The 24842-nt window shown below is 39.9% G+C and overlaps 1 gene segment (V, D, J or C); it reads right to left on the bottom strand.

Annotated features, from left to right (window-relative positions):
• Positions 1-367: 367 nt before the first annotated feature.
• The window catches only part of LOC144229429 (T-cell receptor gamma chain C region C10.5-like), a 31881-nt gene continuing 7406 nt past the window's right edge, over positions 368-24842 (bottom strand). Inside the window, 5 exon segments of the C gene segment in view lie at positions 368-956; positions 3185-3232; positions 5411-5740; positions 15025-15112; positions 16970-17026. Of these exon segments, the coding sequence occupies positions 814-956; positions 3185-3232; positions 5411-5740; positions 15025-15112; positions 16970-17026 (666 nt within the window).

The following is a 24842-nucleotide window of genomic DNA, read 5'->3' on the forward strand; positions in this document are numbered from 1 at the left end:
GGTATCCGTGCAGCTCTCACGGGGCCCCTGTGACCTCAGGACACATGCTGCACGTGTGACACTGTCCAGGTCTGACACCCGCCAGTCATGCGACGTGTAAATACTGTCACCACCAGAATGTCTTAAATCAAATGAGTCTGAATCTGCTGCCTTTTCAAGGAGAAATCACCTGGCACCTTCATTGGGTGTGGTCCCCTGGGGCCAGTGCCCCAGAGAGGGCATCACAAGGACTCGCTCAGGGAAGAACTAGTCATGTGGACTTGACCATGACTACAACCAATGCTGAATTTGAAGGCTCAGCTGTCTTGCTGTCCCTTAACTTGGACTTTCAGTTAGATTTGACCAAATGAATGTCCAGAGGCAAAAGTAGACTTTTAATTGTTTTTATTAGACCTGTTATGAAAAACAGCACAAAGTTCAAGTAGCAAGGATGGCAGCTTACGGGTGTGTAAAACAAAAGGCCCCCCAGGCAGGTGTCTGGATAAAGGGCCCCAGGGACACTAGGGAAGCTGCCCGCTGGCTGTGCTCAGAGGCCAGGGTGCCGGGTGGCCGAGGAGCCGGTGGACAGTGAGGAGAGATCGGCGCCGAAGCCCCCGTGGCTGCCCCCCGGCACCCCTGCCCTGAGTCACAGCAGACTCTGTTCTTGGAGCAGAGTGACCTCTCCCGTTTGCCCAGGGGTGTGTGAACCCGCTCTGCAATAGTGACACAATAGAAGCAGACACCTGTGAACTGAAATGCCCCAAACCCAGAAAGGAAGCCCCGCTAGATCCTCAGCAGACATTAGTAACAATAGCCAAAATGTACCAGCAGCTATTAAGAACTCTTCCCGTGGCTACAGAGCACTCCTCTCCCGAGCAGACAGTAGGCGATGAGGATGGAGTAGACCCCGCTCTTGGCCAGGAGGAGGACGTAGGTGTAGTAGGCAGAGGTGCTCGCGCGCTGCAGCTGCAGGGGGTCTACAAAAGGCCATTGATTAGTTTCATCTGTTCTTTTGAAAGGCTGGGACTTAATGGCCTTTGGGACTATTAGCCTAATGGGAGGTGGCACATCGTACATTTCTGATGACCTGGGTTGAAGTGACTCTCCCACACCAACACAACATCTATACCACCATCACCACTACCACCACCACCAAGACAACCCAGAATCCAGCTTGCAGGTCAAGTGAATCAACAGCTTCTGCGAAATTCACTCAGTACATTCCAAAGTATTAAAAAGCAAGGTTATGTTTTAGAAGAATGAGTCACCCTGAAAAAAGCATTGGTGAAAAGTAGCTTTTACCGTTTCTTCACCCCCATCATGTCTGTAAAACAACAATAGCTCGTATGCTTTAACCACTAACTAAATGCCAAACATTTAATTTGAGAGTTTTGAGTGGGAAGCTTTAATCTTACTTAAGTCTTGAATAACCTACGGGATTTTTCTTTTCATTCCGATTTGACAAATAAATTGAGGACAGAGAAGTAATTTGTCTGATGTCATGCAATTAGTAAATACAAGCCAGATTTTAATCTCAGCCACATAATGTTCAAGAACACATTCTAACCTGCTCTGTAATTCTGCACCACCCTGTGTTATCAATAGCCTCAACAACAACAAGGTAAGGATATATGTAAAGATAAATTGCTGATTTAGAAGCACCTTAGTCATTACACATTGTTCATTAATGTAATTCCCACTAAGGGTACAATCCAGGGAAATTTGGTGGTGTTCATAGCAGGGTGAATGGGAGGTTTTAGTTGTGATGAGCACTGGGTGATGTATGGAAGTGTTGAATCGCTCACTGTACTGTGCACCTGAAACTGATATTACCCTGTATGTCAACTAACTGGAATTTAAGAAAAAATTTAAATAAGAATTTTTAAAAAATGAAATAAAGTGGATGAAAGAAGTGAATTCAAATTCTGTGCAGTGTTAGGAGGCCACACGTACCCCATTGTCTCTTCTAAACACCTCTCAGTGTAGCTAGGATGTATAAGATATTTGCATTTAATATCTTTTAAAGTTTCACAGGAAATACATGATGTCACGAAATAATCAATGACAATGATTGTGGGACAGACTAGCTACTCAAAGAACCACAAGGTTGAGTCTTTTCCTATGAAAATCCCTTTTACCTGCTTTACCTCCAAAGAGTCAGAAGTCTAGAGTTATCAGCCCTTGGTGTGTGGAGAGGGACCTTGAGAGATGATGTGCTCATAGCTCTTTACCCTTGTTCTGGTAAAGTGTTAGTTAAGGTCCAGAGGCCCCTTGATCTTGGGCGTGCAGGGCAGATCAGCAGGGCTGGAGATCACGCTTCTCCTCACATATGTGTTTCTTGTGGCAAGAAAGGGACAGACATCAGTGCTTTCAATGGGGAGGCTAAATGAGATACCCTCTGCTGGACATTCACCATGTGTGACCCTAGGTCTTCCATAACTGAATTAGGGGTTATTCATGTTATTCCTGGTTGGCTCAGACAATGTAAGTAATGTACCCATATTCATGCACAAATAATTAAAAGACTGAGATTAAAGTCCAGTCTTGTGGCCCTTGAAGCCCTGAACGCAAACTCATCCCCATTTGTGCCTTGGCTTTGGGATTTCTTGCTTGTGACTGCATCGTAGGGGGAGAATAGCAAACTGAGTAAGTGTATCAACTGTTGATTCAGATGGTCTGTATTGAAGCCTCGGATCTCACCGTGTGGCCTGGTGCAAGGCACTTAGTTCATTTTAGCTCAGTGCCCTCTTGTGTAAAATGTGAATAAAATCCTTCACAGTGAGTATTAAGAGAATAACAAAATGCATTCACAGTAACACAACGCCTTCTGTACAAGAACTTCTTAGTGTCACTTCATGTTAACTAGGAGCAAAAACAGACTTACAAAAAAGCAACTTAATATCATGTTTTCTTCAGACGGTAGAAATAAGGACCACAGAAATGAATAAAATCTGTTGCTGAAAGACTTCAGAGCCCCTCACTGCACCCCTAACTTATAGTCCCCCTATTCCCAAACCCGCAAAGATGTGAAGATGACTCCTGGGAAATGATGGACTGATTTAAGTTGTCACTCAGTCTATTTTGCAAGATCCTGCCATTGTAAGGTTTCTATCTGATGTCAGGGACGTTCAATAGTTAGTTAAGTTGATTGAGAGGAAAAAAATGCTAGAGCATAACACAAAGACAAACATATATAAAAACTTACCATTTCTATCTTCCAGAGACCCTTTTCTAGAGTTAATAGCAGTGAGTTCTAAAAGAAAATAGAGAAGGTATTATTCAATTGTTCACATCCATTGTTTGACATGTGTCTGATTTGTAGGTAGATGGATACATACATACATACATACGTACATACATACATACATAAGATTTATCACCCAAGAGAAGAGAGCCAACACATATATGATCCCCACAATTTCAGGAATGATTGCTCTGTTACTATGTAATTCAATAGATGGATTTATATACTCTATTTCTGCACCTGAAGATGTTGAGGTTCATGAATGATGCATTTTTTTCTCACAACTAGAAGGTGATGTCTGTGACTATCTTGTGTTTCTTCTGTGCTCACGGCTCCTAGCACAGAGCCTGCCACAATGTAGGCATTCTATAAATACTTGTGGAATGGAAAAATAACCAGAAATATTGGATGCTATACAATGCTCAGCAGCCACTGCTGACATGAAGGGTTGCTACCAAAATAAATTCATCTAACCCTAGCCTCCATGCTGGAGGGAGTCTGGTTTAGATAAATTCATCTAAGTAAAGGGAAGAGGCCCTCCCTTTCCAAATCATCCATCCCCCAGTATTCCCAACCCCTGCACATGATTTTCTGGAATGGAGCTCTTTGTGGGCATGACAGCAATGCTAATGAAAGCCAATACCTATTGCTAGATTATTATTGTGCCAGGCACTCTGTGAAAGGTTCACGTGCATTATCTCATCTCATCCGTCAGTCGTACTGCTGTGACCTGAATCTGGAAGACTCCATGTTACACACAAGGAAATACAGTTTAGAGAGTCTAAGTAACTTTCCCAGAGCCATACCAGTGACTGGCTGAGCCAACGCTCAAACGGCAATTGTGGGGGGTTAGATGGGCTACCGCAAGTGGAAAGTACCTTGTAAAACCATCCACAGAAATCTAGTGTACCTCCACCAGTGTAGACTCTCTTTCAGTATCTTAATTACTCTCAGCAAATAACCTTGTTATAACAAGAGTTCAGCATTTCAGTGCACACTGAAATATTGACCAAGTAATCATAATTTTCTGAATATATAAAACCTGAGGTGAGGGTTGTATTTCTTTACTGTGTAAAAAAAAAAAAAAAAAAAACACAAAAAAAAAAAAAAAAAAAAAGCTGAACATACATAAAAAGACAAAATTCCTTAAAAAGATCATTGACTGTTGGATGGAGGGAAAGACAGTCCCAACGTATTTTTGTTTATCCTTTTTCTGACGCCTGTCCATACAGATATGAATCTGATATGCAAATTATTCACTCTGCACCATCTTGTTTTGAGCACTCTTACAATATAAACTGAGCTATAGGCTTTGGGGTAAATCAAAAGAATAAAAATGTTTGTATAATCATGTTTATGTGTTAAAATACCCTCAAGAATTGACTTTGAAGTGTCTTAATAGTCTCTTCCTTTACCATACAGTGGCCTTACTCATTGAAAGAAAAAGATATATCACCATGCATTGATTGAGGTAGAAACATTAAGGTAACGATTTTCTGCATGTGTACCCTCGGTTCACTTTCTCAATCAAGGTTGGTTGAAAACTTAGACCATATTAATTTCATGTCTTCAAGATCATTTCATGGATTTGTACTTCCGTGTTCTATATGTTTTTAGCTTTCATCAAAAACAAAAACAACAAACAGAAACAGCATTAAAAGTTTGCTGTTTAATTTTGCATTAACAGAAATGCCCTCATTAGCTTTGTCCCTGAGACCTTGGGAGACATGCGTTTCAGAAATTAAGGGCCTAGCAAAACACATCACAAATAGGAACTTCTCCCTTTTCGATAATCATCACCATAGAACTTACTCTACTTTGATCACTCTAAGAAATCAATATCTAAAGGACATTAGCCTGGTGGTTACATTATACTTGTGCTTTGCTCATTTGCCTCTGCTCCGTTTCTTAGCTGTAGAAATATAAATATTAGAGCTGTTTGTCTTCTGTTATTTCAGGAAAGGACATACATAAATATGATAAACCTATGAATAAATGTATCCGTATCATGTTTTCAAAAGTAAGCATTTTCACTGACATTCCTATGTTTCCTCTTCATCGCATGCCAGGAGAAAGCTAAGACAGGTAACTGCCTCTAACTGATCATTGGAAAAACTAAGGATTTGACAGAGAAGGTGGGCTATTTCCTTTGACAAAAAGGTTACTGGTATATATACACACATATACCTTCGTTCATTGAGAGAAAAATAATCTCTTGATCAACCCCTCCTTTATTCTTCTCATGTTTGATGATACATTTGTGTTCTTTATCCATTGACTGTTCCATCACGGTCAGCCAGGTGTATTTCATGTATGTGTCATTTGTCTTCATGGTGTTTCCCTGATGGGATTCCAGAATCGCTTTGCCATTTTTCTCTTTCCAATCTATCTTGATAACATCAGGGAAAAAATTCTCAAGAAGACAAAGATATGTTCCAGTGTTATGGAGTTTTCTTTCAGCAAGTGAAGGAAGAAAAATCGTGGGCTTGGGGGAAGTGTCCTCATCAGGATTTTTATCTGTGGGAGAAAATGGGAGAGCAGTTAAAGCTATTGTTGGAGAAACAGAAACATTGTGTGGTTGGAACCACTTAGCACCTAGTAAAAAGAAGGAAAAGTTGCTGTGGGAATAGTGCTTATGGTGGCCTTTCTTTCCTCCACAGTGGGTTCTGCGTTGCTTATTTTCTTAGTTTCCATGGGAAAAAGGGATTCGAGAGGTTATGTAACTTTCCCAAGGTCACAGCTACTTAGTGGCAGAGTCTGGATTAAAATGTGGCATTTTTTTAAACAATACATAGTCGCTCCATTGGGAAATATTTCCAGGCATCCTTGACAATCTATCAAATTGATCTTTCAGCGTCTAATAAGGGCCCCATGCCCACTTCTGAGACTGGAGTTCTTCTCCTCGATTACTGATTTTATAGAGCATCTTGGGGACACCTGGGTGGCTCAGTCAGTTAAGCATTCGACTTCAGTTTGGCTCATGATCTCATGGTTCTTGAATTCGAGTTCTGGTACAGCTCTTCGTTGACCGTGGAGCCTGCTTTGGGTTCTGTTGTCTCCCTCTCTCTCTTGCACTCCTTCCCTGCTTGCACTCAGTCTCTCTCAAAAATACATCAACATTAAAAAAAAAACATTATAGACCATCTTGCTCTCACATCTGAACCACGCCAGGATTTTGAGCAGGCCAGTGTTTAAAGCTGCATCTCCAAATTATTGACAACATCTTGAACTTCGAGGCCAAGTGGCAATATATCCAAAAGTGCCATTTAAAAACTGATTCTTTTCAGAAATGCTTTTATATCAAAACGTTATCAAATAACATACTTATCAGACTTTTTGTTTTGCTGTGGAAAATGTTCACTAAAAGCACATCTATTGGCATTTCATTTAAGTTTATATATGACCAGGGGAACACAATGTTTTGACTCACAGAGTCTCATCTCAAACTTGAATCTGCCCTAGAGAGCTGCTGAGCTTGCAGTCCACGATATTCTGTTATTTCGCCGGCTGAATAATATGTAACTGGGGTAATGTTAACAGTTATGGTTCAGAGTTTCCTGCAGACATGATGTCAAAATGTTTGACAAAATCATCGTTTTCAAGGGCATGTCATTTGAATGTTGGTACATTACTTGATTATACATTTAATGCTAATTTAATGATTGTAATTATAAATGTTAGGACCCATTTAAAATTAATTTCCAACTGAAAATCCAACTGGTATTCTCTTTGGGCTAGTTTGGAGTTAGTTGAATAATTCAATAGGCAATTTCTTAAGAAAAGAGGAATTGGTTTTCTCATTTGAGAAGAACAAGAAGAAAAATTCTTTTGGAGGGGACTCTTAATATACTCTCGTTTTCTTTGGAAAAAAAATTCTTGAGAATTTCTGCCTGTGTAGCTGAGATCCTGATTTTTATACTAACTCAGTGAGTAAGAGATGACTTCTTATTTATGCTGTTAGTAGAATTATGCCATCATGTGCCTATTTTAAGTTTACACATCTTGCTTGTCTGCATATAGTATTTTATTTATTATAACAGTAATACATTGCATATTGCTCTAATCACGTATTTTGTTTTTAATATAAAAAGCATGTTACAGAAACAAGAAAAAACTTTCAATGTACATGATATGTACATAATTTTAGCCTCTAGTCAATATATGAAAGAAATTAATTTTCATCTTAGAAGATTTGTGGGGCTTTTTCTAGGAATACTTCTGATTCACTATAGTGAAGAACTTGAAAATCGAGTGATGAACTTAATAAATTTCTGGACCATAGCACATTGTTTTCACCTCCTGTCCCTTTTCCTTAACTAGATTCTTGATGTTTTATTGTTTTCAGGGTAAAATAAATCTTGACCTTTCACAATTTTCTCAATGGAATAGTTAACCGAGCATTAAATAGTGCATTTGATTACATATGCCTCATGCCTATATTTTGGGTAATTATCTTATATAGTTTTTCCTTCAACATTATTTTTTAAACTTGTTAACAGTGATTTTTATGACGAAAACCATTTTTATGATGCATAAAATAGAAACCAGAGTTTAAAATAAATAAGCCTGTCGGACATATTTATATACATTTATTTGCATAACCATAAAATACATTTGAGTTAAATCACCTGAGTTATTTATATTTTCTTAAGATACATCAATGTGAATTCTAAATAAATGTGCCAAATGTCAACTACATTTTCAGTTTGCAGGAGTGATGTTTTAAACCTGCATATTGATGTTGATTTAATGCTTTCCTACTTTTTTTGTTATTTTTCCTTTATTAAACAAATAATTATAGCTATTTCATATTTAAAATGTATTTCAAACTTATGACATTTCTAAGTTTAAAGTTCTAACTGTATTTTAAAAATTTAAACAGTTTTCTGATAAATACGAGCATGAAGGCCAAACTTGTTGGTGCCTGACCATGTCTGCTGAAGGTCACCATCTGTGAAAGACATTAAATGTCATGGCACCCACACTAATAATGCGGTGGTAGCCTGAAATACATTTGTTTAAAGACGACTTTTTCATTTTAGAAGATGGATCTGGAAGGTAATGTCTGCTCTTTCACTTCACATTCCTCCTCAAGGACTCATGCATTCAAGTCCTTTTCTCATTTTAGGGTGGGAAAAACATAACAAATAAGAAAATTTGGTGATCTTCAGTTTATTAGATAACATAAAGTATGGACTCCACCATTTTTTCCTACTTTTGAACCTAAAATTTTACACTGTCTTTCTGTTAGGAAATCCCAGACTTTTCCCTCTGCTTTCCATACTGCTTTTGATCCTCTGTGTTTATTTCATGGCCTAGCTGTACTTGTGTACTCTATTTTGGGTCTTCTCAAATAGATTTTGGAAATAAGCAGTTTAAATAAATGAGAAATCGTTTGTGCATTAGAGTTTGTTTCATTTTCAGCTTCAGAGGGTGACAGTTTTTCAAGTCTGACTTGAAGAGGACATGAAAAATGAGAGAGCATGTTAGCAAATCCTGCTCTGCGATGTAAGCACAAAACATGTGCCGTTCAAACAGACTGAAATGCCAGAGGATGTAAGGTGAAGTTTTCATTCCCAATATCGTCCCTCACGAAACAGGGGTTGGCTTCTGTTTCAGTCCTGGGCAGCCTCTCATTTTAAAGGATGCTTTTCTCATGCTCTACTTTGATCAAACAATACTACTTAGACAAGATATCAGCCTGAAATGAACGCAGTGCTAGTTTTAGAGGTAGCGCCGGTGAAAGACAATAAAGAAGTTTACCATGAATTTGGTAAATAGTACTTGGGAACAGAGTCTCCATCCTTCGTGCTTACATTGCACGAATATAGAATAACAGAGTTAGTGAAAACAATGCTTTTTCAAAAATTTTTAAGTGGATAATTTTTTCTTTCGATAAAATAGTCGGTGACATCCTCATAAGGAGATCCCCAAACAGCACTCAGTCCCTGAGGTGGCTCAGAAATTTGCTCTAAAGTATACATTTTAGACACACGTGAAGAGTCTGAACAAAATTTTTAGTGAAATGTGAGGGCACAAAAAGCTGTATTTCTCAACTGACTTTTTACTGATAGAATGTTTAACTTTGTAAGTATAATTCAATTAAGATATTAAATATACAAGTGAATACTTGGCTTTGTATCTGTATCACTGTAAGTTTACATATTCAAGTTGCACAGTGTCTTCCCTTTTTTCTTTACGTCTGGATCTTTCCACTGAAAAGTGAGAGATCGCTTTATGTTCTGCCAGGCAATAGTTGAGGTAATGCTTACTCCATTATCATCGTATTTAGAAAAAGGTGACAATGAATTGTAGAAATTGAAAGTATACTACAAATTAAACCATTTGTTCTAAAGTGATCTATAGACTAGATGATGGTAATTAACATATTTTCCTGTACTTCTGATAGTATAAAGAACTCCAGTGGGTGGTAGTTTGAATTTTGGAGAAATGACATTATTTTTTTTATCACTGACCATGTTCCAACCTTTATGGTTCCTATTGACATGTTTAATATTTATTTATTCCTTGTAACCAAAGAGACCACCTGAGATGGTTGTTACATGGACAGAATCAATGGATGGAAATGTAGCAAATATTAACAGTAATAAGTGTCACTAAAATTTTTAAATTTTTTCTTTATTTTTCCTCTGTTCTTTTTTTATCATGGGCGTGTATGGTTTTTATAATTTTAAGAAAGCCATAATGACGGAATCAAAATTTAAACACTAAAGAATGCTTACACAGAAAGTGATAGATCCAGACTCATAGTCCAAATTTTTCTCTGCACCACATTCCTCCAAAAATATTTTCAAGACCCCATGAATTATATGTCTCACCATTATTTAATTTGATTGCTAGAATTTACATTGATTATGTATTCAGTTGGAAAAAAAAGAGGGCCAAAAACTTGCTTTTCAATTTATGAATTGGTTAGTGCCTGTGATCACAACCACTGTAGGAAAAAAAATATCATTTCTTTCCTTTTTTTTCAGTGTTTTTCCACCTTTGTAAAAATTCATGAAAAATTTTTATTTGACTAGACCTAGTACTCTGAAAACATCTGTGTGAGATGTTCTCCCTCATCAGGCAAAATTTCATCTCTAAGGCTAATGAAGAATGAACAAATACAGTATACTGCATGGGGGGGGGGGACCCTAGCTTAACATTCTTGCATATGTTTATGCAGTTAAATATCTTGATATTTGATATTAATCATCCTTTGACAAAATGGAAGTTTAATGATTTTTTTATTCATTCTTTTTCATTGGTTATTTTTGGAATTAAATAATTAAGATATACAAACTTCAAAACTTTCAAGACAGAAATCCCAAATGGCTCTAACATCTCCCGCACCCCTAGAAACCTCCAGTTGCTCTAATCAGTCAGCTCCTTGTGAATGTCTTCTGTGCTAGATCAGGTGACAACTATGCCCAAGGACCGGGGCAGACTCACCCACCTCTCCAAGGATCCTTGCCGGAGGCCCGCTCTGGCCGGGTCCGGGGGTCCCTGAAGGATGGACGGTGTCAGCGAGGGAGGGATGAGGGAGCCCCAAGAATCTTTCTGGTCACCAGGCAGGCATCTCTGCTCTGACTGGGGCTTAACTTTATTTTATAATTAAGTGTCTGGGGGACGGCACAGAAATGGCATTTGCCTTAGACAATGATTTCTGACGACAAACTTCTTTGATATGTAAGAATTTCCCTGAACACAGATTTGTAGAAGACCCATGCGTAACCTCTATTCATAGTGATTGAGGTAGGGGATTTAGATGCTTACCCTACGGGAAAGGGATGTATCTTTAACATACAAGACAATGTCTTTAGCATAAAAAGGGTGAAGTTACTTCTTTGTGAGCAAGGGTCAATAGCTTGTTTGTTTAAGGAGAAGTATTAAGAAAAACAGGTCTTTCAGGAAACACAAATGTTTACTCCCATAATCATAGAAGAAGTTCCTACAATAGGTTCCTTCACAGGGTGCAATCAGCATATTCAGGCCAGAATAAGTCACTCTGAATACTGATCACAAGATGCCGTGGGGGGCTGGTGCTCCAAGCAGAAACAATTGGGTGGGGGTGGATATCTGTCCTTAACTCTAAATCAGGCTCTTTGTCTCAGGGCCAGACTCAATTGTAACTCTTGTGTTCTTAACCCCCTTTATTATGTAAGTCTTGGATCTGCAAGGCCCATAGGAAGAGCCTTTTGACAATCATCCACAGAGCTTTGATCTGAAGTCTCTTTTGAAAAGGCAGGAATATGCTCTTGCTTATGAGGAATCTGTGTGGGGAATATCAGCCTGATTTGGAATATTGTGAGGCCTGGTCCATACCCGCAGCCTCATTTCCAACAGGAGATTCTGCTGTTATTTGGGACCAAATTGGGACCAAATCCGGATGTGAGGGCGATCTGGCTGCGACACCTGTCACCCCATTGATCGCCAGGGTTGACTTGGCTGATCTGGCTGGGCAGGCGGGTGTCCCCCTCCTCCGTCACCGCTCCATGTGCGTCCCTCCCGAAGCTGCGCGCTCGGTCGAAGAGGATGACCTTCCCCGATAGAAGAGGACCGTTCTTTGGTCAAGGGTATACAGTAGCGGCGCTCCCCTGCTGGAACCTCCAAACAAGCTCTCAAATTGGGACCAAATCCCAGAATTCTGAGCCAGCACCGAGCTGGCCACCCCTGCATTACCATCTCCCCTTCCTACACTTTCTTAAGAATGGAAAGAAAATATTCCTCTAACCCTGAGCAGTGAGCCAGGACCGAACACTTGGGTTCTGCAGTATCTAGGTCAATCCCACTGTCTGGAAAGCTTTCACACAAATCTCCCTTTGCGCCACTTTTAAATTGTGCCCATATTTTTTCAATGTTTATATACATATATAAAAATGGGCCCCACTAACATTAAACAAACATGAAACTCAAACAAAATCACATTAGATATGAACATAGTCAAGTATTGAGGAACTGAGTTCTCTCTGCCTGGGAAATTTGGTTCTGTCTTTCTATCTCACTCACACAAGTTGGAAAGGATGATTTTACCTTTTCTTACTAGTTTCCTGATACTTCACTCTCTTCCCTTAAAAGGTTTTCTTATATGGTATCACTTCTTTTACTGGCATATAATTTACAGTTTTTTTTTTTTATTTTCAAAGAGGAACAAAAAAGTATTTAATAAACTAATGTTCAATATTTTTAAAGGTATTTTTTTAATTTTAAAAGATGTTTTATTTATTTCTGAGAGAAAGAGAGAGACAGTGTGAGCAGGGGAGGGTCAGAGAGAGAGAGAGATACAGAATCTGAAGCAGGCTCCAGGCTCTGAACTAGCTGTCAGCACAGACCCCGATGCGGGGCTCGAACCCACGAACTGTGAGATCATGACCTGAGCCGAAGTTGAGCACTTAACCGACTGAGCCACCCAGGCGCCCCAGGGTTTGTTTTTTTTTTTCTACATATTGTGGGGTAGTTTCTTGTTTGATTGTAAAGTCAGTTCTTTCCAGAATCCAGTCCCCACTGATAGTAGACCAGATGAGTTGTTACAGAGTCTGAAATATTCATGATGATCTCTAAACTTGTTTAGTAGTCAGAGAAGGACATATACTGTATGTTTTCATTCATATACGGATCTTGAGAAAGTGAACAGAAGACCATGGGGAAGGGAGGGGAAAAATAGTTACAGGCAGAGAGGGAGAGAGAGACTCTTAAATACAGAGAACAAACTAAGGGTGGATGGGGGGCAGGGGAGAGGGGGAAATGGGTGATGGGCACTGAGGAGGGCACTTGTTGAGCACTGGATGTTGTATGGAAGCCAATTTGACAATAAATTATGTTTAAAAAATAAACTTATTTATTCTTGAAAGACTATCTCTTTGAACTTGAAATTACCCTAACAGTTTCCAGGGCACAGATTTAAAATCCTGAGCTGCTCATCCGAGGATCCTATCGAGTTTGTTCTTCCTGCCGCGGCCCTGGCGGGAGCGGAAAGGCAGCCGAGAGTCAGGCACTGAGTCCCGCCTGTAGTTCACCTGCTCCAGCTCTGCTGCCGGATTCAGTGTTTCCAGCGCATTTGATGCCGATTCAGAAAGACTGAATGCAGTGGTGTGGAAAGGACTTGTCATTTTATAGAAATACCCTAAGAATCACATTTTGAAAATGTAATAAATGTATATTTAACATAACTTATTTGATCATTCGTAGATGAGAGTGGCAATTTTAATGCCATGATTAGAAGCAGAATCATTGTTTTCTGCATGAGGAGTAATACAAATTATGAGCTATTACTAATTAAGCACTTAACTAAAGAGTCTATTTAAAAAGTCAGGGTGCAGGTGAGTAAATATCAGATTATAAAAGCATGGCTTAATATTTCTAATATCACATCAGGGTCCAGACCATGTATTTTGGAATGGACAAGTCTCTCTTGGATCCCACTCTTTGCCATAGTAAGTAGCCATGTGAGTTAAGGCAAATAACTGGACTTTTTCAAGCCTTACTTTCCCCATCTTCGAATTTGGAATAAGAGAGTTGTCTGTATAGGGCTGTTGAGGAATGGATGAGATAATGGACTGAACCTAGTTGGCATGGTATCTAACTCTCACTGAATCTTAGCTAATATTATTATTCTCTTCAATGGGATGATTTCAGGCCATTTTATCAAATTCTTCCACAAATCAACATGTATGGATTTTATAAGCAATAAGAAAGCAAGAGAGCTCATGAACCCAAGACATTCTATGTCTCTTATGGCCATATGCCAAAACACATGGGCCCAATGAAGCCACAATCTACAATAGTTGTCCTGTAGGCTAGAAGTTTTTTGAGTTTGGGGACTGTGTCTTCTTTACCCAATTTCTCTAGCATCCAGCACAGAAACTATGTTCAATAAGTGTTTCCTGATACAATAAATGAACAAATGAAAATGTGAAGACATGAAGACAGACTCTTTTCATGGACTATCGAGCTAAAATGGTTTGCCGAGTTCACAATTGCATTAAACTGGACCATCTCTACAAAATATCACACGAGTCGCAATGGCACACAATCTTACTGGTCTTACCCAACCCTCTAAGAAGCCAGAGTAATAAGAATAAATGGGGTTATTGATGTTCTATTGCCAACTATTGTAAGAGTAAAATTGTTTTGCGCTGCATTAAAAGTGAAATCAAAAGAAATCACAGATTTCTCAGGCTATTAGAGAAAGAAGCACTACTCATTAAGAATGGAGCACTATTGGGGCGCCTGGGTGGCTCAGTCGGTTAAGCGTCCGACTTCGGCTCAGGTCATGATCTCACGGTTCGTGGGTTCGAGCCCCATGTTGGGCCCTGTGCTGCCAGCTCAGAGCCTGGAGCCTGTTTCGGATTCTGTGTCTCCCTCTCTCTCTGACCCTCCCCTGTTCACGCTGTCTCTCTCTCTCCCTCAGAAATTAAAAAAGAAAAAAAGAATGGAGCACTATTCATACTAGAGGTACTTATCAAAGTGTTTTTCTCTTAAAGACACCATCCATAAGAAGAGTATCTTGAACCATTAACTCACACCAATGGTTTAAAGAAACAATCCTAACAATAATTTTAATTTCAAGCCTGACTCTATTTTTGTGTGTGTGTATTTTCAAAAAGTAGAATTTCAGTTTACTTGCAAGCAGGTAAGTAAATCAGCCATTTGTTAAGTAATTTGTTTCCATATAGAGTTTCCAGTAGCTGCAAGATTGCTCTCTATGTGCTGATTTGATCATACAGATCATTTGTTTTCTCTAAAAAGTAACTATTGGTTTTTCATTCACACGATCAAAGTAGAATAAAGTTACTTACCTGGGGGAGTTACTATGAGCTTAGTTCCTTCTGCAAATATCTTGGTCCAGCCTGAGTTATCACACTGGTTAGAGCTTCTACAAAAATGTCAGCCTCATGGCATGACCAGCAGGAAGAAACTTTGTCCTGGCAATTCGATCTTCTGGGTTCCCTTGGACGTCCTTGAATATAGGCTTCATGGCATCTGACATTTTATAAGTTCTCCTCAGATCAGTTGATAAAAATGTCTGTTTTCCAAAGGAGTCAGTAATTACTGAAAGTGCTGATAAAAATGGAAACAATTAGAGCACAAGTAAAAAAATAAAAAGGGAGGTTGGGAGTAACTAGTCAACCAACTACTTGTCTAAATTACCGGGAGGGGCGCCTGGCAGGCTCAGTCAGTTGAGTGTCCGACTTTGGCTCAGGTCATGATCTTGCCAATTCCAAGTTGGAGCCCCACGTCGGGCTCTGTGCTGACAGCTCAGAATCTGGAGCCTGTTTCAGATTCTGTGTCTCCCTCTCTCTTTCTCTGCCCTTCCCCCACAAGCACTCTGTCTGTCTCTCTCAAAAATAAAAATAAACATAAAAACATTTAAATTACCAGGAAAAGTGTTCAGTCAGCTAAGATATTTTGATTTCCAAGTATTTATGTGTGTGAAACTACTCAGAGATCACATCAAACGATAAGCCCTTCTGTTCTCACAAACACCAGGCCTTCTCCGTTAGCAGTTTGGGATTGTATTTCTAAAGGAGGAAACTCTTTAGTAACCAAAAATACAAAAATGCCAACAGAAATAGACTTGAAAAGTGTGAACAATGCTCTTCATTTTAAAATCAGCTACTTTTTACCACTTGACAACATGATTCTCTACCACACAATGCAAAAAGAGAAAATAATTTGCGTAACGACATTTTTCCCCCCCTGGAATGAAAGAAGAAATGTGTAAAAGTCTATCTTCCATGAAATACTAGATTCCTATTTAAACCATAATTTGAACAAAATCGAGTTCTCTGACCTGTTGGGGCAAAAAGAAGAAGCGATTCTGTGATCATCAGAAATGTGCCTGTAGCCTCATCTCTGTGGTTAACTAGCTTTGGACGAGCTCTTGCTATCACTGGGCCTCCACACCCCATTGGTCGTGTATGTCCAAAGAGCCCTTCCTGTTCTAACAGCTTATGAGCCTGTGACTAAGGGCGGGAAAGGTCGGGCTGCAGTTGTTCAAGTGAGACAGGAATTGAGAGTTAGTAATAGAGAAGGTTTTTTACATGTCCTTCTGACTCTGTGACATTGTGAGATCCCAGCAGACACAATAGTGGGTGGCTTCAGTGGACTTGAGGACATTTTTGATGATCAGGTAAAAGACTCTGTTTTCTCTTATCTGTGTCCAAGCCAGAGCTAGGTAATATTGGTTAATAGGATGGGTTATAGGATTCATTTCGGGGGTCCTTCTTCTTTTAATTGTTACCAGTGGGCCTACTTGAGGGAATCCCCAGACAGCATGCAGTGTACGTCAGCTGTTCTGTCTGGTGTTTGGGGAAAGGAGAGTTGATCCCGAGAAATTCTTATTTTGGTGACTCTATTTGAAAAGCAAAGGAGTAAACTCAGAGGCACTTGAATGAACTGAAAGTGGACATAAAAACAGTAAAAAGATAAGAAAGGGATATAGTCAACATATGAGCCCAAGCCGAAGACACACAGAAATCCATTTGGTTGGCATTGCCAGTGATTGGTCAGAATGGACTCTAAAAGGAGGCGTGAATCAGGAGTGTGAAAGCAGGGCCAGGCCTCATTTTTCAGAGGCAAGGATGTGAAAGGAAAGTTTGCTTTAGAACCAATGAAAGACCTGCTCAGTAAGACCAATGTTATTTTGCTATGTTCCTGGTATAAAGAATGATCAGATCCCAGAACCTCACCAAGACCCTATGTAATAATAATTCAGTGTTATCTTCCTTTTGGGGGCAATACCTCCACATTTTTCCTTGAGGTTTTGCTGGAGGCCGGCTTCAGCAGGTCCAGGGGTCCCTGAAGGATGGACGGTGTCGGCGAGAGAGAGTGAGAGAGCCCCGAGATTCTTTCTGATCACCAGGCAGGCATCTCTGTCCTATCGGTTTTGGTGTCTTTATTTATAGGTCAAATGTTAACATGGCATCAGAAAATGGAATTTTTACAATGGATAGCTCTCTGTGATAAGATCTTTTTGGAAAATGTACAGAAACAGGTTTTACAGAAGTCTTCTTGCAGAACTGCCCCAATTATAGTGAGGTTGAGTAACTAAGAAAATGACAGGGTGTTCACATTTTAATAACACCAAGATTAAGTTGTAGATACTCTTATCCATCCTCATCCCAGCTGCCAGGGTAAGGGAAGGGGCCTGTGGAATGTAGGCCTTAGAGAAGGGGCTGCTATACATCACCAGTTAGCAAAGGTATATGCGGTAACTTAATCTTCTGCCCTGATCTGTTCCTTCTCTCTAAGCTAGGCTCTTTGTCTCCGGGCAAGACTTGATTTTCCAGTGATGTTCTTTATGGCACCGGAGAGCCAACCATACCTTTAAAGAGTTTAGCTCATTTACAATACGTAGAATAGCCTCTACGAGTGCATTTACCTTTGTGTCTAGTTTTATGATTTCTTGAACAGCTAGGGTATGAGAGACATTTTTGGTTAGCTGATTTACAATGTTGAGCTGTATGAACTCTTGGACTAACGCAACCATAGAAACAGAATTGTACACGTAAAGGTCAATCTTTTATGACTAGGGGTCATTAGCCTGTTCATAGCTCAAGGGAAAGTATGGAGGGAAACAGGACCTTCTGGAGACACGATGTCTGTTCCCATAATCGAAAGAAGAAGTTCCCACAATAGTTCCTTCACAAGGTGCAATCATCATACCAGGGTCAGAATAAGGGGACAAGTCACTCCCGATATTGATCAACAAGGTACCTTAGGGGTCAGTGCTCAAGCAGAAATAATTGAGTGGGGGGTGGATATCGGTCGTCATCTGATTGGCAAGAGACCATGCAAACTTGCTTTAACGTCACCAGGAGTTTTTTTGACTAGTGGGCTCAGCATGGCTCCCAACAAGGTTTTGCTTCAAACACACCTACCCTTGAGTTATTTTTCATCCCTGAGTTAGAGATTTTTCACCAAACTCTGTGAGAGTGTGGGAGCTATATGACTACCATGAGAATTGGAAGAAAACTCTTATTACTGTATAATAACAAATGAGATAATAACTGCAAAACATTATGCAGAAGTATGTGCATTTACATGTACATCTTACAGATCATTAGTTCGTAGAAAGTTCTATATACTGCTGTGAATGAAGAAAAATTTTGGAAGAAAAATTTACAATTCTTAGCTTTTCAAAATAAAGCGAATTTTACTGTTGTTTGGAGAACAGTGTTAGACGTGACTTTTAATGAGCTCCTGAGCTGCTGTGGTAGCTGAGATGGCTCATGGAAGTAGCTCAGTTGTACTGGGAAATGACCCTGTGATGTGCTGACCGTGTGCTTGAACTGTCCTGTGTGGAACCTCCTTCAAGTCCCCAGCAACCCTATGAGAAAGATTTAGAAACGTTCCTGGATCATTCTGTCAGTTAAGTGGCTGAGCAGGAATTCAAACCCAGGTTTATATCACTCCAAAGGTCTTATGAGGGTGCTTGGGTGGCTCAGTTGGTTAAGCATCTGACTTCAGCTCAGGTCAGGGTCTCATGGGTCACAAATGTGAGCCGCACATCAGGCTCTGTGCTGACAGCTTTGGATTCTGTGTCTCCCGTCTCTCTGTCCTTCGCCTGCTCATTCTCATGCTCTGTCTGTCTATCTCTCTCAAAACAAAAACAAAAAACAACAAAAGCCTTGTGGTTTTCATCATTCTTCTATTCTATTCTATTCTATTCTATTCTATTCATTCATTCATTCATTCTTCATTCAAAGTCAGCACACCATGTTGCACATTGGATATGGCTTCTTTCTCAGGAAGTTTCTCATCGATGGAGAAGTAGAAAATTCAGGACACTTCCAAAAGCCATCCAGTCCCCAAGAGAGATAAGAATAGACAATAAAGTGACCTAACTGAAAGAAATATCACCGATTGGGTCCTTGGGCTCCTAGCTGAGACCTTGCTGAGGACACAGATACAGGAGACAAGTGCTGTATAGACAGTAGCCAGGTCGCTCTGGGAGGCAGAAAGGAGTGTGTTTGTGTTTGCAGGGGGGTGGGGGTGGGGAAGGGTTTTTGTTCAGGGGCAGTGGAGCATTTCCATACAGTGTATCCCAGCAGGCGCAGTAATACAGCCCAGCATCTGCCTCATCAACTTTGTGTATCCTGAGGCTCGCTGGCAAATCTCTCTGTGGTCTCCTGGCTTCATATTTTTCCTCTCTAATACCTTGTTCATGGACCACATTTTCATTTGAGGAAATATACAGAATGCGTTTTAGAGGCTGGCCTGGCCTCTGTTGATACCAGTGTATATTTACATTTTTCTTGGAGTCATCCGTTTTTATTTGGCATTCTAAAAATGCTGTCTTTCCTTTTTTCTTGGTAATGGATGGTACGAGTTGTGTTATGGAAATGTCTCCTTTTGTATCTGAAAGAGAAAAGTAACAATTAGCAAAATTTAGACATTCATTAAAATAATACACATTTCTTCTCCATTACTGAAAGGCTTGGGGTCTGAGGTTCAACAGTTTCTTCCTGAAAAATTCAAGGTCCCAGTGAAATTTGTAGTTTACTTTGAATGACCAAAGTAATCAGCTGATTTGATTGTCCATACTTAACATCTCTTTTCTCCAGTGAATGAAACACCCCGTGGGCAGAGCCACTCACAGCTGCAAAGGGAGGCCACCAGGAAGAGCTGGGACGGGAGCCACATTCTGCCCGCACTTGTCAGGAGACGCGGTTGAATACTGGGCTGATCACGGCGCACATCTGGGGGCTGATGCAGTAAGAGGAGGAGGTGCTCTGCACACACAGCTAAGAACCATGGACTTCGGAGAAAGGGACCCACAGTGTTTACCCCAAATCATCCTGCAAAATAGGGCTAGTAACCTGCTTTATCAGCAGATTTCTCTCACTACTGTGTGATTGTCACTATCCAGTGATATTAGTGTAAAGAAGCCCTTTTCTTGTTAAAGGACTATTGTCCTTCACCGGTTCAAATTAGAGAGTGGGAGGTGGGGGGAGGTAGTAGGTAGGTAGTAGGAAGTAGAGCAGTTTAAGAACTACTTAAAGTTCTCTTCTTCTGTGAGTTACGAATTATCTGCTGCCTTTCTGTCCCTGTCTCTATCATTCTGTCTCTCTGTCTCTCTCATATCCTTCATTGTCATTTGGGTAATATCTAGTGACCCATATTCTTTCTTTATTTCTCTTAACTTCACTTAAGTAAACCTTTCAGGGCATTCATCATTTCTGTTACTATGTTTTTTATCTTGCATTTCCTTTGAGTCTTTCCATCTCTCTACTGAATTTTCCTGCCTGATCTTGCATGTTGTCCAACTTTCCTATTAGATTAGAGCTTTAACGTATTATTCACATTTAAGTTCCCTGATGGTGCCAACATCTCTCTCATGTCTCAGTCTTTCTGGTGACTGCTCTGTGTCCTCACACTATGTTTCTTCTTGACTTGCTGTTTACCTCTGAATGTTTGGTTGGATCCTGGACATATTATATGGTAGAGTAGACACTGAGGTAAATTGTCAGAGGCTGGCTCCGACCAGGCCCAGGGGTCCCTGAAGGATGGACGGTGTCGCCGAGGGAGGGAGGAGAGAGCCATGGGAATCTTTCTGATCACCAGGCAGCATCTCCGCTCTGACCGGGGCTTAACTTTATTTTATAATTAAGTGTTTGGGGGAAAGCACAGAAGTGGCATTTGCCTTAGACAATGATTTCTGACGACAAACTTCTTTGATATGTAAGAATTTCCCTGAACACAGATTTGTAGAAGACCCATGCGTAACCTCTATTCATAGTGATTGAGGTAGGGGATTTAGATGCTTATCCTATGGGGAAGGGATGTATCTTTAGCATTCAAGACAATGCTTTTAGCATTAAAAGGGTGAAGTTACTTCTTTGTGAGCAGGGGTCAATAGCTTGTTTAAAGAGTATTAAGAAAAACAGGTCTTTCTGGAAACACCTTTACTCCCATAATCACAAAAGAAGAAGTCAATAGGTTCCTTCACAGATATAGAAACTGCACCAGATGTTACCTCACGTATCCAGAGTCACAAAATTGGTACCTATTGGAGCCTGGGTGAGTACTGGGAGCTCAGTGAAAAAATTCTGTGGAAAAGGGGAAATACAATGATAACAATATAGGCCTCCCATTACTATAGAGCTGTAGGGCCAACAGCGTTTTCAGTGTGGTACGCTTATTTATAGTTTTCCCCCACAGCATATACATATACAGACACACATAAAATTATATGATTATATGTAAAAAACTAATTATATACGTACATAAAGTTAAATTATATGTACATATACACAAATATAATTAAAGTGGTCATTTACATATAGACTTTATACAATTTAGCTTTATTATGAACTTATGATCATCTTTACAACTGAAATTTATAAATAATTAAGTATACAGTTGTACACATCTTACACTGTGTATTTTTCATAATAAATCATAGGAAATCATTGTAAACCTTTTAAAAATCAGAAAAAGTGCAAAAAATAAAACAAAAATTATCCACCACAGGCTTTACCACCCTTAAAACTTTTAAATTTATCTTGATTTTATTAATAAATCCATTCATGTATCTGTGAACTGGCCACACATGCAGTTCTGTGTTCTTTTATTTTTCTCAATATTTTCAAGTTAGTATTTTCTTCTTTTTTTAAAAAATATTTTTAACATTTATTTATTTTTGAAAGATAGAAACAGAACACAAACGGGGTAGGGACAGAGAGAGAGGGAGACGGAATCCAAAGCAGGCCCCAGGCTCTGAGTTGTCAGCACAGAGCCGGATGTGGGGCTCGAACCCACAAGCTGGGAGATCATGACCTGAGCAGAAGTTGTACGCTTAACTGACTGAGCCAACAAGACACCCCTCACGTTAGTATTTTCAACATTATTCCTTAAAATCACCATTTTTGGTATACACCTAGTTTTTCATATTTTGAGTGCAACATTAATTACCTTCACCCTTTCCCCACCATGGACACCCTGGGGAGGGTAATGAGAAGCTGATGAAGTTTCAGCTCCAGGTGGTTTTGTGTTACTCACAAGTGAGGTTCTACTTTGAGATCCCGACTTCTCAGACTGAAGTGCTCAGGGATCCTGCGCGAACCTTGTGAAATGAGACTGTCATTCAGCAGGCCCGGCTGAGGGTTGATTTTCTGCGTTTGTAACAAGCTCGCAGGTGCAGTGGAGGAGGCTGGCCCATGAACCAAATGTTGGATACCAAAAACTTAGAGTACCCGTCTAAAAATTTCATTCTCAAATATGCAGTAAAAGCCCATATAATCACGGCAGTGCCCCGGTACATTGAGCATGAGGCATGCTCCAAGCGCCGTGAGAACTGTATATGTATTATTGACGTTACTCCTTCAGGGTAATATGTTTCCATTTTAAAATAAGGAAAATGAATCAGAGATATGTTATCCAACTTAACCAGACTAGGTTCATATATGGGGAGGGCGGATATGTCATGAAGGGACATTGAAGAAACACTAAGAAATAGGGAAACATATAATAACGATAAATGTCCTCTCAGTGTACATTCTACATTGGTGACTGATTAACGTTTTCGGTAGAAGGCCAAATGGTAACACGGTAGGGTTTGTGGGTCTCTGTTGCAACAATTCAATCTGCAACGTATTGCAAAAGCCGCTACAGACAATTTGCGAACGTGTGGACAAGGTTGTGTTTCAGTAAAACTTTATTGCAAAACTGGGGGTTACTGGGTATGAACATGGTTCGCTGACTTCCTGTTCCATGGCAACAATTAATTATGCTTAATTGTAGCGTTTTATTTTGTGTTTTTATGGGAGATACAGTGTAGTAATATTATTACACGGAAAATTAAAAATATATATCAGTTTAAAGCGTGTCTTATAGGGGCACCTGGATGGCCCAGTGGGTTAAGGGTCTGATCTTTGGTTTGAGCTCAGGTCATGATCTAACAGTTCGTGGGTTCCAGCCCCACATCAGGCTCTGTGCTGACAGTATGGAGTCTGCTCTGGATTCTCTCTCTCTCTCTGCCCCTCCCCCTTTCGTGCATGCTCTCTCTCTCTCTGTGTGTCTCTCAAATAAATTTTTAAAAATGCTAATGTTTATTTATTTTTGAGAGAGAGAGAGAGAAAGATCAAAAGGGGGAAGAACAGAGAGAGAGGGAGACACAGAACCTGAAGCAGCTCCAGGCTCTGAGTTGTCAGCACAGAGCCTGATGTGGGGCTCAAACTCACAAACTGCAAGGTCATGATCTGAGCCAAAGTCAGATGCTTAATGGACTGAGCCACTCAGACGCCCCTCAAAGTAAGTAAGTTAAAAAATAAAGTGTATCTTATATATACAGTTATATTCTATATTGTTATATAGTCATCATTATATGTATAAAATGATATATAAACATCATTAAATATATGAAATCAATATAATATTGACTGTTATGTATACATAATAAAAGCTTTTTGTTAAAGTGTACAAAATCTCTAAATGTACCAAGAGAATTAAAACATCTTTCCAGGGACATCCACTGTTGAAACTTTGAAGAATTCCTTTGCATTGATTTTTTTTTTTTTAATTTGAGAGCTTACAATATAAACCAGTTCTGTGATATTTTCCTGGCGAATACGTGGCAAATATATTCAAGTTCACCAACAATTGATCAAAAATCATGTTTTAATGGCTCCATAATATTTTGTCTCTTCAAAACCTCATTAATATTGTGCTCCTGTAGTGTTTCCTGGTGGTTGTGTATTGAAAAGTCAGGGTGGCCCCATCTCCTGAGATCAGTCCCCATGAGGTGACTTCAGTCAAATTCTGCACTGCTGTTTTGGGAATTCAATGATATATGCTTGTAAAGCATTTAGGCCAGATACCGTGAAAACCTCAATTCCTTTTTCTTTCATTTCTTTCCAGAAACGATTCACATTCTCTGACTCTATATTCCCCTCAAGAGTCTTCTTACCGTTGTTTCTGTAGATGAGTTAGGGGACACCCAGCCCTCGGGGTCCTCCCCCTGCTGGGGACACACCCCTGTGGCGAATCACGATGGACAGGAAGTGGGACACAAGATCCGGAGTTTGCCGCTGGGCAGGGCTGGCACGGCTGAGGGAGGAATTCGTTCTGTTTCCATCGCACCTCTGCACGTGATGGAACCGCCTGGTCCTTAGAACAGGAAACAGAATGAATGTGCTGTCATCGTCTCAGGAAGCAGGAGTAAAGTGCAGGCAGGCCAGTTACGTGGTCAGATATCCATGTGTATCGAAGGTACCAAACTTTTGCTAAGTGAAGGTTTTTTTCTCCTCATTGACGGTAGACTCTAAAGAGATAGGAGAGGAGCTGGATTTTTTTTTTTAAGAGAGAGAGAGAAACAGAGACAGCTCAAGTAGGACAGGGAGAAGGGGAGAGGGAGNGTTCTTTGTCTGTAGTCGATCTTGAACAAGGATTGTTTGATCCACAAAAGCTGGATTTGGTGTTGTCATTTTCTGTGTGTATGAAAAGTGAAATCTGGATGCCCTGTAGTGAAAATATAATTTCTATTATTGAAACAAATAATTTTAGTTGTTTCCGTTATATGTATTCACCTGCAAATATAAACAAAGGAATAGCATTTCAAGAAAAGCCAAGGTTATCAAGAAATAAAACATTAAAATTAAACATTTTTAAATAT

Source organism: Crocuta crocuta, unplaced genomic scaffold (genome assembly GCF_008692635.1).
Source record: "Crocuta crocuta isolate KB4526 unplaced genomic scaffold, BGI_CrCroc_1.0 scaffold1898, whole genome shotgun sequence".
In the NCBI taxonomy this organism is placed as follows: Eukaryota; Metazoa; Chordata; class Mammalia; order Carnivora; family Hyaenidae; genus Crocuta; species Crocuta crocuta.